The sequence below is a fragment of the Lampris incognitus genome, chromosome 15 (assembly GCF_029633865.1).
Source record: "Lampris incognitus isolate fLamInc1 chromosome 15, fLamInc1.hap2, whole genome shotgun sequence".
NCBI lineage: Eukaryota > Metazoa > Chordata > Actinopteri > Lampriformes > Lampridae > Lampris > Lampris incognitus.
Window position 1 is genome coordinate 39,934,098 of NC_079225.1, and position 15,006 is coordinate 39,949,103.

Consider the following 15,006-nt stretch of genomic DNA (forward strand, 5'->3'; position numbering starts at 1 on the left):
CTATCACGATAGGTGTAAAGAGATACCTCTCCTTCCACGCTGTCTGACTACCCCCCCTCCCCCCCCCCCGCGCTCCTTCATTATCCTGGTAGTTAAAATCTATTAAAAAGTGCATTATGTCACGTCTGGAGCGGGGACACCGTCTAACAAGGTTCAGAAAAAGAAAACAGTGGTTAGGCCAGACCCTGCCCAGAAGCCAGGAGAAGAATAGCGACTTTTCATACCCTGTCATCATAAAGGGTCTGAAAAATGACAAGGGGAAACAAACTGCCGTGCACGAACGATCCCTTCCTCCTACTCGAGCACACTGCGATTGTCTTTTGCCACATTTCAGCGGGAGTCTTTCCAGGACGCAGGGTATCCATCTGAGTAGGCGTCCGTCAATTCAAATGACACGGCGCCCAAATTTAGACCGCGGGGATGAAATCGTAACGCACAAAAGGAGAAATAAATAAATAAAAACTAGATCCAAATGAAATAAAAAAAAATAATTTAAGATTAAAAAAGAAAAAAACCCTACTCAAACCACGGCGTGGTTAGCGCCACTTTCATGGCGAAGTGCAAAAAAAAAAAAAAAAAGCGCCCGGAGCTCCCAAAGTTGTTAAGCGTCGACTCCGCCTCCCCCTGCAACTCTGTCATTTCGCTGAAGGAGTTTGCCAAAGATGCCCGTGGCTCAGCAGACCTCCTTCTGCTGCGGCTTGTTAAAACTGTGACGGTTGAAATAATACACCATAAAAAGAAATAAAAAGATTTAGAAGAAGAAGAAAAAAAAAAAAAAAGTGTTTCCCCGAAAACCCCGCTTCAAAACGCGCCCGTGCTGCGACTCTGCCGTGTAAATAGCAGGGTTCGAGCAGGATGACGTCAGCGTGTCCCTGAAGGAGACGGCGAGGTGATTAAAACGAGGCGGGGAAATAACGCGGGGATTAAAATACATTACAGCGGCGTCTTTGATGGCTCGGCGCTACGCAGACGGGAGCCGAGGCCGCTCTCCGGTGCTATCTGGCGCGCCGCGGGCGTGTCATCACCCCCGGGGGCGGAGGCCGCAGTCACGGCAACGACGGAGGACGCTGAGGAGATTTCAGCGGCTGGCTTCCCAAAGCTGCAGAGAAAGCCGTGGCATCCCCCCCCCCCACCATGTCAAACCCCAAACCGCCTCATCTGACGCCTCGGCACCGTTTACTACCTTCATGTATGGCGGCGGCTGAAGCAGATTTTGAAACCGCTGGCTTTGCTCCGACCCTAAACAGGCCGGGTAGGGACATCTTACAGTAACAAACTCGGGAGGCACACGGGGAAGGGGGGGGGGTACATACATACTCATTCACAATCAAGAGACGGACCGGAGAACCACAAACGCCAGATGGTGACCATCTCGACCGTGAGAGAGTCGCCTTCAGAGAGGCTTTCTCCCTCTAACCCAGTGTTTCTCAACCCAGTCCTCAAGGACCCCCCCTATCCTGCAGATTTCCATTGTAACCCTGCATAGGTAGCCCTGCTTGTACTTACTCGACCAATCATCTCGCAGCACTTAATTATGCAAGGTGTGCAACGTCTGACAAAACTCATTGCTGATTGGTTGAATAACTACAGACAGGTACCTACAAAGGAAATATGCAGGATAGGGGGTCCTTGAGGACTGGGTTGAGAAACACTGCTCTAACCCGTTTGCCAACCTCGAAGGTGAAGCCTGCAACAACCAGAACGCCAACGGGCCTGCAGATCAAAACTCGACTCTGCCCCCTGCTGTGCAAGCGAGGCACTGCGGCGTCCTGGAACAGCATCTGCGAGTGAGGACCGAAAGGCACACACTTGCACAACTTTCTGAGACTAGGCAGGTTTAACAATGGCTCACAACTTCAGCTAGCAAAGTGCCATCGTTCACTGTGCAGCTCAGACGGGGGAGCTGCTGAATTAAGTCTTAGAAAGGTCCCAGTCATCTAATTTGGGATCGTCGAGCCCGTATAATTTAATATCAACTTCTTTCTCCGGCCGACGGAAATAAGGCGCGACATCACAATATGTGCCGCTTTTACGCCACAAGGTCACACCCCCCTTGTCAAGTAGGACAAAAGAACAAATATGAAGTCCTGAATTCCTCTTTCTCTCCATCGAATAACTGGCAGGGGGAAAAAAGAAACTGGTTTCCCCTGAAAATATCATCACAAATAATACAAAACACCACGGCACCGTGGACGAGACTGGGGGAAAACATTGTCCGACTCAGTCTTTATTTTTCCACGCGAGCGCTCCGTCAATAGTCGTTCTGTCAACAAACACGTTTATTCTCGGCAAGGAAACGACTGACACGCTGTTTTGAGCAGCTCAGCAAACTAATCATCCCGAAAAAGAAACCCGAGGAAGCAATTTAGCAAAACCAAGTGATCTGTCACAAAGCACACGCGAAGCGGCCAAGACGTCGAGCTCAAGATGAAAGGCTTATAATAAGTTCGACCCGAAACCAAGCTGAGAAGCAATCAGGAATAACGAAAACACAAACACACAATGAGGGAAAAATGTCATCCCCCAAAAAAAGATTTTTGTTTCACTGATCTCCTCAGCACTGCTCCACAGACAGAGGGGAAAAGAGGGAGTAAAAGACAGCAGGAGAAAGGGAGGGAGGGAGGGAGGGAAGGAAGGCTATCACACTGAAGTGACATGCCTCCCTGAGGACACGGCACCCCTCATTACAGATGACATCAGAGCAGGGCGGGCCTTCCTCTGCTAGGTAGATCCTCCATAGGATGCTGGAGGCTGACTTGGTATAAATACCTTGAGCCCAACGCCCTGGGAAGCAGCAGCTGCCGCTCAGACAGACTCCACACCTAAAGGATATAGCAGCACTGACCGGGACAGCAGCCTTCCCAACTCCTTTTTGTTCCTCGGGAGTGTAAACCTTCCGGTAAGGTGAACCTCCCCTGGCTTCCAGACAGCACTTAGTTGGGCCTTGCTGCAGCTTGCAAGCTGGGCTTACCCAGGTTGCAAGCTGCAGGTCTTCTTCTCCTCACTGAGGAGGAGGAGGAGGAGGCTGAGCATTTCGAGCGTGAGGCTGACTCCAGCGAGCACGCTGGTCTTAGATGAGCGCCGTGCGTCAGGTGCCGAGGCCGAGTGCGGACACGAAACCAATTTTTCCTTAAAACGCTTTAAAAGTGAACGATTTTTTGTTATACCTGCGTGACTAATGTCAGATCTTTCTGAGCTAAAAATCAAATTTAAAAAAAAAAGCTTGAAAGAAATTCTCCTTTTGTGTGAGCACAGCCTTCGTCTTAGGTCCTAAGGCTACTTTTAGTGGCGACTGTTCAGTTCTCTTTGTGATGCAAGAACTTAGCAAAGATTTTTCTTTTTTTGGGTTAACGTCAGATCAGTCTGGGATCGCTGCCGTTGTATGGGGCCAGGTAGACCACAGCCAATACCATGACCTTGCCAATGTGCCATTACTTTGTGTGGTCACTGGAAAACTGACAAGAGAGAGAGAGAGAAATGTGATGTTTGTTGTAAACTGATTCTGTCTTTTCAGGTTTAGCTTCAGAAGATGGACCTGAGGGTAGCAAGCATTCTCCTCGTCCTCCTCGCTCTGGCAGAGGCGACCCCTGATAGGTACTACCACCATGTGCCAAAAGTAACCAAACAACACTACCCCGTCAAGAGCCATGGTAAGTCACCTATCTTGCTTCTCATTCTGGATACCGTTCATATTCAAACTTCAGAAGAGCAACCAAGTGTGCACACATCCAGGGAAAATTATTAAGGGCAAGACAGAAATTGCAAATCTAGAGCAAAAGGAGTGAGGTCTGCACACTGAAATGCTCCCAAAACTCATCTATTCGTCAGCAACATTTCGATTCGTTGCTGCCAAATACATTTTTAGTGCGCAGATCTCACTCCATTATTCATGCAAAAACTTTCATTTATCCAAATTCTATGGCTTCATTGGGCCAATAATTTGATGGTGAGAGAGATGCTAAAATTAACAACTCAGAGAAAAGCCAGGTTTAAATTCCACGTCGTCAGATTGGCATTTGCTGAAAATATGGCTTGCCACTAAGCATGGCACTTGTTTCATCTTTATCTCAGAAATGAGAATCCAGCCGAGCCTCTTCCTCATTTCAAATCGCAGCAGCCTGCCCGCAAAGCTACTTTCATGCCTTGTTAATTCAGTAATTCATAATTTTATTGTACGATAATAAAACAAATTTAGGCCATCAAGAGTGGGTCAAATGATGGTAGATGACACTTTAAGTTGTACTTTATGTTGTGAATGCCTCTATTACTGAGGTATATCTTAGGTTCAAGGTATATCAAGGCCTTCTGCTGTGAGGCTGCAAAGCAAGGCAGCAGTTAAGAAAGTCATATCTCAGTCCACAAACGGTTGCATGCATTAAACTGTAGCCTACACTTTGTCATATCCCGTTTATTACTCATCTCTCACGAGATGTAAAAACCGAGTAGGATATGTGACTCAATCTCCTAAATCAGTGAATAAGTGACTGGTTTTCTGCATCAATCCGCCAGTATTATTTCAGTTACAGCTTACAAAGACTTTAACCTCCACACTTGATCGAAAAATGTATAAGAACAATCCCGGGTGTCCGGGTGGCGTAGCGGTCTATTCTGTTGCCTAGCAACACGCTGACTGCCGGTTCCAATCCCCGTGTTACCTCCGGCTTGGTCGGGCGTCTCTACAGACACAATTGGCCGTGTCTGCGGGTGGGAAGCCGGGTGTGGGTATGCGTCTTGGTCGCTGCACTAGCGCCTCCTCTGGTTGGTCAGGGTGCCTGTTCGGGGGGGGGAGGGGGAACTGGGGGGAACAGCGTGACCCTCCCACGCGCTACGTCCCCCTGGCGAAACGCCCCACTGTCAGGTGAAACAGAGGCGGCTGGTGACTCTACATGTAGCGGAGGAGACGTGGTAGTCTGCAGCCCTCCCTGGATTGGCGGGGGGCGGGGGTGGAGGGGGGTGCAGCAGCAGCGACCGGGTTGGCTCAGAAGAGTGGGGTAATTGGCCAAGTGCAATTGGGGGGGGGGGGGAATTCAATTTCAGCATCTCTTTTAGGAATATCTCTCATGAGCAAACTTTGATTCACCTTGGTTTGAATTGGTCATCTTCACCTCTGACCTTCTGGAAAGAGACATTCCCATGGAAGTAACCAGGTCTCACACACCATCTCTAAAGGCCGGTCAGAGTGAATGAGCAATGCCCTCTCCTCCCTCACCAGCTACCATCTAAGACCTCTTGAGCAAGGCACATGTGCTGCAGAAGGGCCAGTGTAGCCGCCCTTTGTCAAACAGCAGAGGGCTGTGGTAGTACCGGGCAGCCCCCGGCTGTGACTATAGGGAATCAGGGCATCGCTGGGGGGGGGGGGGGGCATTTGTACTCTGCAAGCCTTCCTGGATAAATAAAAGCTAAAACCGCCTTTTGCATGTCTCATAAAAAAACGCCCAAAAGCAGTGGCCTTGGTGTAATTGTTAGCCAACGTGTAAACGTTGCAAATACCTCTGTGAATGAAAGCGAGCATGAAATTTATTTCCCAGCACAAATAACGCCCCCGCCCTTGAAGCCAGTAACATGTTCTGATGTGGTTTTACAACTTGTTTCAGCACAAAAATAGAAACGTTCGGTCAACAATGGGGGCCCCCCGATTTGAAAAATCTCCAAACCAGATGATGCTGCCGAGCTGGAACGGCCACACCCAAACAAACCACTTTGTGGCGTTAAACCACACACTTTGGGAGAAGGAACTTGCACATTTCTCTCACGCTGTCTCGTAGGAAATTCGGCTCAAAGGTTAAAGAAACCACAACATAACACTTCCACGGTACCTCGCTGCTGTATCGGAGATTATAGGTTAATATTTCAGAAACACGATGTGTTTTGAAAACAGCGGATCATGGCTGAGGCGAGCACTGAGCAAAGTAAATCGACTGGAAATGGCTATAGGTCCTGCAGTTTGTGTAAGAGCAAGAGCACCGTGAATTATATAGAGTCTGGTCACGGTTAGGCTGCCATGCCGACCACGGTCTGCATCATCGCCTCCGGTCTGCGGTCTCTCTGGCTGCCAAAAAGAGTCCAAAGTTGGCCCAAAATTCTCCCTATGGGGTTTCAGGCAAGGTCTTGCGTGGCTTGAAAACGACAGCCCCGTCAAGCCATCTTACTGTCAAAGCAATGATGCAAGCGAGAGAGAAAAAACAACAACAACAACAAAACATCCTGACACTTTTTTATAAAGCTCACACTTTCTCACTTCTTTGAGTAAGGTTACCTTGGCGGCTCACTATTTTAAATGTATCTATGTATAAGTAGATAATATGAGGGTCCATTTTTTTTTTGTTTACTGTGATTCAAATTTGGCTTTTAAGCGTTGACTTTGTGGACAGCGGCAGGCTGTGAGTTAGAGAATCGCGTTTTTTTTTTTGTAGATGAACTGTCACCAACTCAAATCTCCAGGGAAGTCAAGAAAAGAAGAAAAAAAAGAATCCAAGAGTGGCTAGTGCCTCTATTCTCCTCATTAATACCTATGTTAATTCCCAGGGCAGATACTGTTCTGTAACCTAAATGTGTCAAATGCTAAGGATTTGAACTTGCTGACTTATTGGAACAGCTGGGACCCATGGACCTATCTGCTAGCGGTATAGGCCATTTGAAAGTGAGCAGTCCTAGTCCCCGATTAACCAAAAAAATCAACCCTCATATTTTTGTTATCACAACATAAATTGTGTATATACACGTGTCCTTAGTGAAGATTCTGATGCTGATTCGTCACAGAAATTCAAAACCTTGTGCTGAGCCCTCTCCCTCTATCAGCCGGTGCATCAAAGTTCCTAGCTAGCAGCTAAATGATGAAAACTGTCTACGGTCCCTTATGTTGTTCCGATGAGGCAGGGCTATTCCTTTAGTTGACATTTAAATCAAGGATAGAACCTATCAAAGCAATGAACTTGACATCATATTACAAGCCGCACCGTAAATAAACACCCTTTACTCTACCACGCTCTTGTTCCCGAACTCAACGTGAAGTGGCAAAAAACGGTTGAAGGTGATGTCAACAACTTGTAGACCACTAACTATACATTCACCATCATGGGCAGCGCAGGGAATTAAAGAGTGCAGTGAGCTGTGGGCGAATTAAACTAAAATGTACAGGAGCTGGTTTGGATCGGTGGGAACATCCTCTCCAACCACTGGCTCTGTTGAGACTAGCCCTGAGAAAGAAAAGTTATACCCCCACAACCCTCCCCATAATCACAGGGAGTGGACTGCTCTGCATTTTAAATCAGAATGTGGTCTTATGAAGTAGAATACCAAACCTAGGGGCATTCTGGGTCCACAGAGCCATCTTAAGAGTCAAGTGGTCAGGACAGGACTTGACGTGAAAGGATGTGGAGAAGATGTAACAAAGCCTTGGCTACACGTTTGTGTATTTTCTCTTTATGAGAAATACCAAAGAATATTTTTCTGTGAACCAACTGCTGGGCGATTTTCTTTAACGAGTTTGTACTTCACAGAGCAGACATATTCACATGAATGCCTGTTTGATTCGCTCAGTGCTCAGTCAAAGTAAAAAAAAAAAACCTGATCAATACTGTAACAAGTGGTGCATGACATAACAGTTTATCAATATTCATACAAATTGGGGCGCCTCTATTAGATCCATGGGCATCCTTCACAATCAGTTTACACCATCACTGAGAATACTGCACATGAACAATGAAACAATCCCATATTGTACATTAATGCAAACTTAATACCTTGGTATAATAGTTTACCATTCATGAGATAAATGTACACCTGTTATATGAGGATTTCTCAGTCGTTGTACCTACAGTATATGTAACCATATTGATGCATTTTCCCAGCCGTTGCAGGTGAGCCAGGTTCTCCTGGTGCCCCAGGTGAGCAAGGACCCATGGGCCCACCTGGTCCCCCAGGAAAGAGCGGTATGGGACACCCAGGCCCAAAAGGACCACCTGGACCTCCCGGTCCCGCTGGCTACTCTCAAGCTGGCAAACCTGGTATACCAGGTGGCCCTGGAAAACCAGGTAGCAATGGTGCTCCAGGTGAGAGAGGTGCACCTGGTGCATCTGGACCAATGGGCCCAAGAGGTGGACCTGGATCCCCTGGAACACCCGGACCTGCTGGACTTACTTCTGTTGGAAAACCTGGACCACATGGCCTCCCTGGATCAATGGGACCAAGAGGAGAGACCGGTCTAAAGGGACACCCCGGTATTCCTGGTCTGCCTGGCCAAAAAGGAGAGAGGGGACATGGTATTCCTGGGGGCCCAGGATCACCAGGCCCAGCCGGTCCAATGGGCCCAGCTGGTATGCCTGGCACACCTGGAGTTGGCAAGTCTGGTGCTCCTGGCTACCCCGGAGACCCTGGAAAATCTGGATCACCAGGTAGAGATGGTGCCCCTGGAGCAATGGGTATGCCAGGGCCCAAAGGACACCCTGGACCAGCTGGCATAAGTGCATCAGGAAAACCAGGTCAAAATGGTACCCCCGGTATGCCTGGGCCCATGGGTGCTAAAGGCCCACAGGGTCCAGCTGGTCAGGCTGGTGCCCCTGGCATGCCAGGTGTTGGTAAACCAGGCATCCCCGGAATGCCAGGTGACAGAGGAGCACCCGGCACTTCAGGGACCACTGGTCAGAAGGGAGAACCAGGCCCCACTGGTTTCACTGGTCAACCAGGTGCTCCTGGTCCTATCGGCCCATCTGGTCCACAAGGTTCAAGAGGATTCCAAGGTGAGTCAGGCTCACAGGGACCTAAGGGTGACACTGGTATGGTAGGCGCACCAGGACCTAGGGGAACAAAAGGAGACCAAGGAGCCCAGGGTTTCTCAGGAAAGCCAGGTATCCCTGGAGCAGCAGGTCCTTCAGGAGCTACAGGTCACACCGGTCCCCAGGGCCCCAAGGGTACACAAGGCCACACTGGCGCCCCAGGAATCCCAGGGGCTACGGGCCTTCCAGGGGCAAAGGGACACACAGGTAGTTCAGGAGCACCAGGAAAAAGTGGTGAGAATGGAATTCCAGGTGCGAGGGGACCTGTCGGGCCCCCAGGTCCATCTGGTCCCTCAGGGAACAAGGGCCACCCAGGTCTTCCAGGACCACCCGGTCCAGCCGGCATCACAGCTAAGGGCATCTCCGGTCCCCATGGTGCTCCTGGAATTCCAGGTGCCAGAGGTCATGATGGTGTCCCAGGACCTGCTGGTCCTCCTGGCCCACCTGGACCCCCTGGAGAGGTGATCTACCACCATGAGAAGAGCATGCCCATCAAGTCCCATGAAGTGGTTATGCCTCACCAGATGATCAAGGCCCCCATGTCTGCTTTTAGTGCTGTGCTGACTGTGGCTTACCCCCAAGCCGGAACCCCTATTCAGTTCAACCAGGTTCTGTACAATGGGGAGAACCACTATGACCCCCACAGTGGTGTGTTCACCTGCCAGATCCCAGGCCTCTACTTTTTCTCCTACCATATGCATGTCAATGGTGCCAATGCATTGGTGGCCCTTTACAAAAATGAGGAGCCAATTGTGTTCTCCTATGATGAGTACAACAAGGGCTTCCTGGATCAGATGTCTGGCAGTGCAGTTCTTATGCTGCAGCCACATGACAGAGTCTACATCCAGGTCCCTGATGAGGAGAGCAATGGCATTTTTGCTGCAGACAACGTTCACTGCTCTTTCTCTGGGTTCCTTATTGCCTCCACGTGATTTCTCAAATCCGATGAAACCTCAAAATCTTCAAAAACATACGAACTACTCAGTAATATAGTCCAGTTTACAAAATGCCAATAGGGTTGTCATAATTGCAGGGTAAAGAAAATTTTGTCGTAATTTCTAAGAGCTTATCTGCCTCAATCAAATTTTTACATCAAAGGCTAGAGCAAGAATTTGCCAAAGTTGTCCAGTAAGAGAGACATTGAATTAAGGGTTCAGTTAAATTTAGAAATGTATGGTTCCAGTTGTTCTCTTTTCCCGATGCAGCGTGTGTGAAAGCACAATTTCAACAAAAACATTGAAACAATACTGGAAGATATCGTCAGTGGTGCTCTACAAATGCCTGTAACATTTACAGCAGATCTTGTTTTTGTGTTTGTGTTTATTAATGTCTGTCGTTGATAAAGCTTTACCTGTAATGTACATGCAAGCAAGAAAACACTTGTATTAAGATAGGTTGTTATTATGGTCAACACATCTTCACGAGCACTGTGATTAGAAAAACAACACAGGATGAGTAATTCAAAATGCATTTTGTCTTCAAAAACTGTCCCATTGGATGTATTAAGTAATGAACAAATGACTGACCAAAACAAATAAAGTTCTAGTTCTAAAAAATGAGCAGGCTGGATTTGTGTGTGTGTGTGTGTGTGTGTGCGTGTGTGTGTGCTGAGTAAAATATAAGATATATCCAAATCATTTATAGTCAGACATCATTCAAAACTCATCGGGCCAACCATCACAGCACAAGTTTACAATAAAACACATACCTTTAAATGCAGATGTGTTGTAGTTGTGGTCAATGGCAGCAACCATGTCCTTCCAAAAGTCAGAATTCACTTCAATTCCACGCTGTTCACAAAAAAAAAGCACCTTTGTAAAAAAAAAAAAAAAACCTGGACACTTGTAACCTTTATTGATTAAAAAAAAAGAAATCACATTCAATTTTACCTTGTGCAACATGTCCACAACCCTTCCGCACAGAAGAGCCCCAGGTAGATCAAAATAATTGTCATAGAAATAATATTTTGCTGCAAAAAGACCAATACAAAGAAGTAAGACTATGAGTGACTATAAAATGACTATAATGAGTAAATCCAGCAAAAAAGTAAATTGTCACAGTCAACATTTTAAAATCATGACGTAGCCAAAGACACTCTATGATAAGATGTGATTAATATGATATGAGAAGAGTGGTTAACAGCATTAAAGAAAGCTGTATAGGACACCATACCAGATCTTGTGAAGGAGGTACTGAGGCTGTTGAAGTGCTTCCATTCCCTATTCTGACCGTAGTGTTTAATGATCTCTTCTGTGCTGAGGTCATTGGTCCCATGTGTTGCTCTAATCACACACACACACACACAAAAAAAGAAAAGTCTTATTCTCCTGTTTTACATAGAATACTGTTTATAAAAATGACTTATGAAAAAGCCACAATAATGCCTTTGGGGTCAGCAAATCAAATATATTATCCATTATACACCACACAGCGATCATCTGCTGGTCCCACCTTAAGACAGTCCCATCTTCAGCCAACTTCACCAGGTTCCCATCCTCGAGGTCCACCACCAGCCCTTTGAAACTGAAGACAACAGCGATTGCGTCATAATTCTGGGGCAAACAATGGCGGCATCTCGAACGCCGCCCTATTGTCGGCGTAACAATAAAAATGAGTCGTTCAACAGGCCGTCAACTTCAGCAGGAGAAATCACTGTGGCTGAAACAAGACCAGATCAGGCAGTTTGACAGTATTCTATTCTAACCCATGAAGGGTGCCAGCCAAACGTCACCCTTATCAAAGCGTTGACAAATAAAGTGATTCCACTTGTGCATCACTGTTGTGACTCCTGATTGTACCGTGCGACACCCAACTGCTGCACAGAACAAGTTCCACAAGTTGCGCGTCTGTTTTTGCAGGGCTGCAGGTAGGAATGCTGCTGAATGAAGTGTTTTATGTGTATCGTAGCTCAAATCAGGAGGTCCGAGTCAAATTTTCCTAAATAAAACGAGTATTCAGATAACACCGATTTACCCCTTCAGAATGCAATTGGTTTGTGCTGTCGGGGGTGTTGGCTTCGGATGACTCACCAGAAATCCCAAGTAGCAGGGGTTAAGTTCAGGAGGTCACTGTCATAGCCCTTATGCTCCACCAGATACCTGGCGAAGCTCTCATAGATCAACTGCGAAGCAAAAAAAAAAAAAAAAGTGGAAAGAATTGAAGTGGTTGCAAGAGTCAGGCTTAACCAAACAATCGTACTGTGGCTGGCTTTCGCATTGACATGAATTGGATCTTTCAATGGAAATTACTGTAACATGACCACAGAGAGCTGTGCCACAGTTATCCATCCATCCATTATCCGAACCGCTTGTCCTGCTCTCAGGGTCGCAGGGATGCTGGGGCCTTTCCCAGCAGTCACTGGGCGGCAGGCGGGGAGACACCCTGGACAGCCCGCCAGGCCCTCACAGGGCCCACACGCACACACACACACACACACACACACACACACACACACACCTAGGGACAATTTAGTATGGCCGATTCACCTGACCTACATGTCTTTGGACGGTGGGAGGAAACCGGAGCCCCCGGAGGAAACCCACGCAGACACGGGGAGAACATGCAACCCCCACACAGAGGACGACCCGGGACGACCCACCAAGGTTGGGCTACCCCGGGGGCTCGAACCCAGGACCTTCTTGCTGTGAGGCGACCGCGCTAACCACTGCGCCTCTGTGCCACAATCAAACTCTAACCAATAATGAAAACGATTATTTGTATGTTGTGCCTTTCATAACCGGTGTACGTGTGTTGCAAAACAATATAAAATCAACAGGGTTCGAAATAACACCAGACCAGAGCCTAAAGGAGGACTTGAGAATATGAGACGGGCCAGGGATACAAGTGAGAGAGAAAATGGTGAGAGAGAGAGAAGGCACAAAAGATGCACAATGAAAAAGCCTTCAAATAACAATAAGTTTTAGGCAGCGACTTAAAAGATGACACTGATGTCGTTAGGCCTGCGCAAGAACTAGGCCTGACATAACGCACCTGCGTTCTGACATGCATTGACATAACGCACCTGCGTTATGACATGCATGACATAACGACCAGCTCGATTTAACTGTCTTTTTTTTCTTTTACTTGAATAGACAAGTAATTCGTACGACTTAAGAGAGGTACGGTGCCTGCAAGCCTAATGTCAAACGTCATCACAGCAGAGGAAGCTGCCCATTTTAGGGATCGTCTCCATCGTTAAACCCGTGAGTCACGCAGAAGCGACCGCAGCATCAGGCTCGCTGGAACATCGCATCGGCTCGTGCAACATCTCCACGCGCAAGGCACCGAGTCGCCCGTGCATGGAGATCCACCTTTGCAATCGCGTGCTAGCCAGTCCGGCCCGTGCACTTGGCCCCCGACAGACCGTGCCGTGCAGACGGGTGAGACTCGTTCCGGGGTAACCGCGCCAACGTAACCCACCGCCGACGGTTCCCGCGCCCACGCTGCAGCCGCGAACTCACCCTGGAGGTCTCCTTCAAATGGTACCGGCAGAGAGTGTGGTCCAAATCGAAGCCAATAACGTCGCAATCCGAGAGGGTGAAGTATTCACTCATTGTCGCGAGGCACACGCGAGAGAGGGGGGGGGGGGGGACGCGGAATGAAGGCTGCTGTAGATACGCATCGACCTGCGCACGCGCCTGCCCGCGCGGCACCAGCTGATCCCTTCGGCGTCGACGGCGACGGCGGGGATCCGCAAAAGCGCTGCCGAGTATTCGCCCTTCCGAAAGCCGGCGGGTTCCTGCGTCAAAAGCGTGGCCCCCCCAAAACCGCCTGGCGAGCCCGAAGCGTTAATATGAGGGGGTTGAAAGAAGCGTGTCCGTAACTCGCATCATGTGCACCGCGGGTCCGGCCGGGCTGCTGCCAAGGGAAGGCGGCGGATAGGCGCCGAAAGTCTACGCGGACATTCTCTCGAAAACCACGTGACCGGCGAAGCCCGTCGATTGGCGTTCTCAATGAACGGCGTAAAAATGACCAATGTTTTTCGAAGCGTGCGATATAGACCCCAAAGCAACGCGCTGAGTCGCAGGGGTCAAGGGTTAGGGTAGGGCGTGGATTTCTTCCATCTTAAAGTTTGGCACTGGTTGGTTCAGCTGTTTTTGTGTAACACGTGGTTTCCAACAGAATGTCTAAGGAAGCCTTCTCCCTGGAACGAGAAGAAACCGTACTACACGATGTAGAGGCGCAGGCGACAATAAGAAGGCGATTCTCTTTCACCGAGCCATGAATAACTCCAGATAATTCACGTTGCTAACTCTAATTCGGTGCATCAGGGACGCATTAGGAGGCATATTTGACCTATGCGACGGCTCAACGAAACAGGGCCGTTACTCCCATTCTCCATGCGTGACATCTAGGTGGCCCGTATAGCTAAATGTTGTATCCCCTAAACCAGTGGTTCTCAACCTTTTTGGGGTCCTGGACCCCCTGCGTAGGTTTGATCTACCCTGAGGACCCCTCCACCTGATCTTGGGGGAGAGGGGTTGCAATTTGATAGAAAAAGTAGAAACTGCATTTTAAATTGCATTATAGCATTTATTCACTCTTTGGGGCACAAATAAGAGCTTTCAGTTGTAACTTATAGTTAACAAAACAGAATTCTTATGCAGTAACTTTCAGATATATGTAACAAAACAGAATATGTATTCAGTAACTTTCAGATATATGTAACAACAGGATTTTTATGCAGTAACTTTTAACAATGCAAACGGGAGCGAGATCTCTTATTAAAATACAATAAATTACACTTGTGAAACAGATGTAATTAGAGAAAAAAGTCCTGTTACCCTTTATAGTTTAGGTAGATAAAGGTCTCAGCCACATTTGAGTAAAATAATCCTATTTCTACAAATGTCATAGGATCTTTTTTTTTAAGATATTGTAACGTGCATGGATAAGAAGACACGCTGGCCACTGCCTGGCGGGTCTGACCCTTTAGTCTAGCGGTTAGCGATGTCTTCTGCGGTGCGGGCGATACAGGTTCGCCTCCCGGCCGCGGCAGTTCCTGCGGTTGCGTTGTCCCCCCCCCACCCCGAATTCGCTACAATATTTTATTTTCACGGACCCCTTGCAATTACACCACGGCGGACCCCCGGTTGAGAAACACTGCCCTAAACAATATGCATCCCCACGTGTGTATTCGCGTTCGTGCTTCGCAAGCGTCCACTCAATCGCCCCTAAATGTCACGTAAAGGAGTTAAAATGAGCGACTTTTGTTGTTTTTACTTGTTTCGGC

At 48.1% G+C, this 15,006-nt stretch overlaps 2 protein-coding genes across 2 annotated transcripts in view; one reads left to right on the forward strand and one right to left on the reverse strand.

The window, feature by feature from the left end:
- Positions 1-13,665, reverse strand: part of nt5dc1 (5'-nucleotidase domain containing 1) — a 71,289-nt gene extending 57,624 nt beyond the window's left edge. Inside the window, exons 1-6 of the mRNA XM_056294449.1 lie at positions 13,235-13,665; positions 11,804-11,895; positions 11,226-11,297; positions 10,947-11,056; positions 10,664-10,743; positions 10,483-10,564 (exon numbers count right to left, since the gene is read on the reverse strand). Coding sequence (XP_056150424.1) covers positions 10,483-10,564; positions 10,664-10,743; positions 10,947-11,056; positions 11,226-11,297; positions 11,804-11,895; positions 13,235-13,327 — 529 coding nt within the window. The 5' untranslated portion in view covers positions 13,328-13,665. The remainder of the gene's footprint in view (positions 1-10,482; positions 10,565-10,663; positions 10,744-10,946; positions 11,057-11,225; positions 11,298-11,803; positions 11,896-13,234) is intronic.
- On the forward strand, positions 3,530-10,290 carry col10a1b (collagen, type X, alpha 1b). The gene is made up of 2 exons (XM_056294448.1): positions 3,530-3,650; positions 7,851-10,290. Exons 1-2 carry the CDS (start codon positions 3,530-3,532, stop codon positions 9,704-9,706), a joined length of 1,977 nt encoding a protein of 658 aa, XP_056150423.1. The 3' UTR covers positions 9,707-10,290.
- Positions 13,666-15,006: the final 1,341 nt, after the last annotated feature.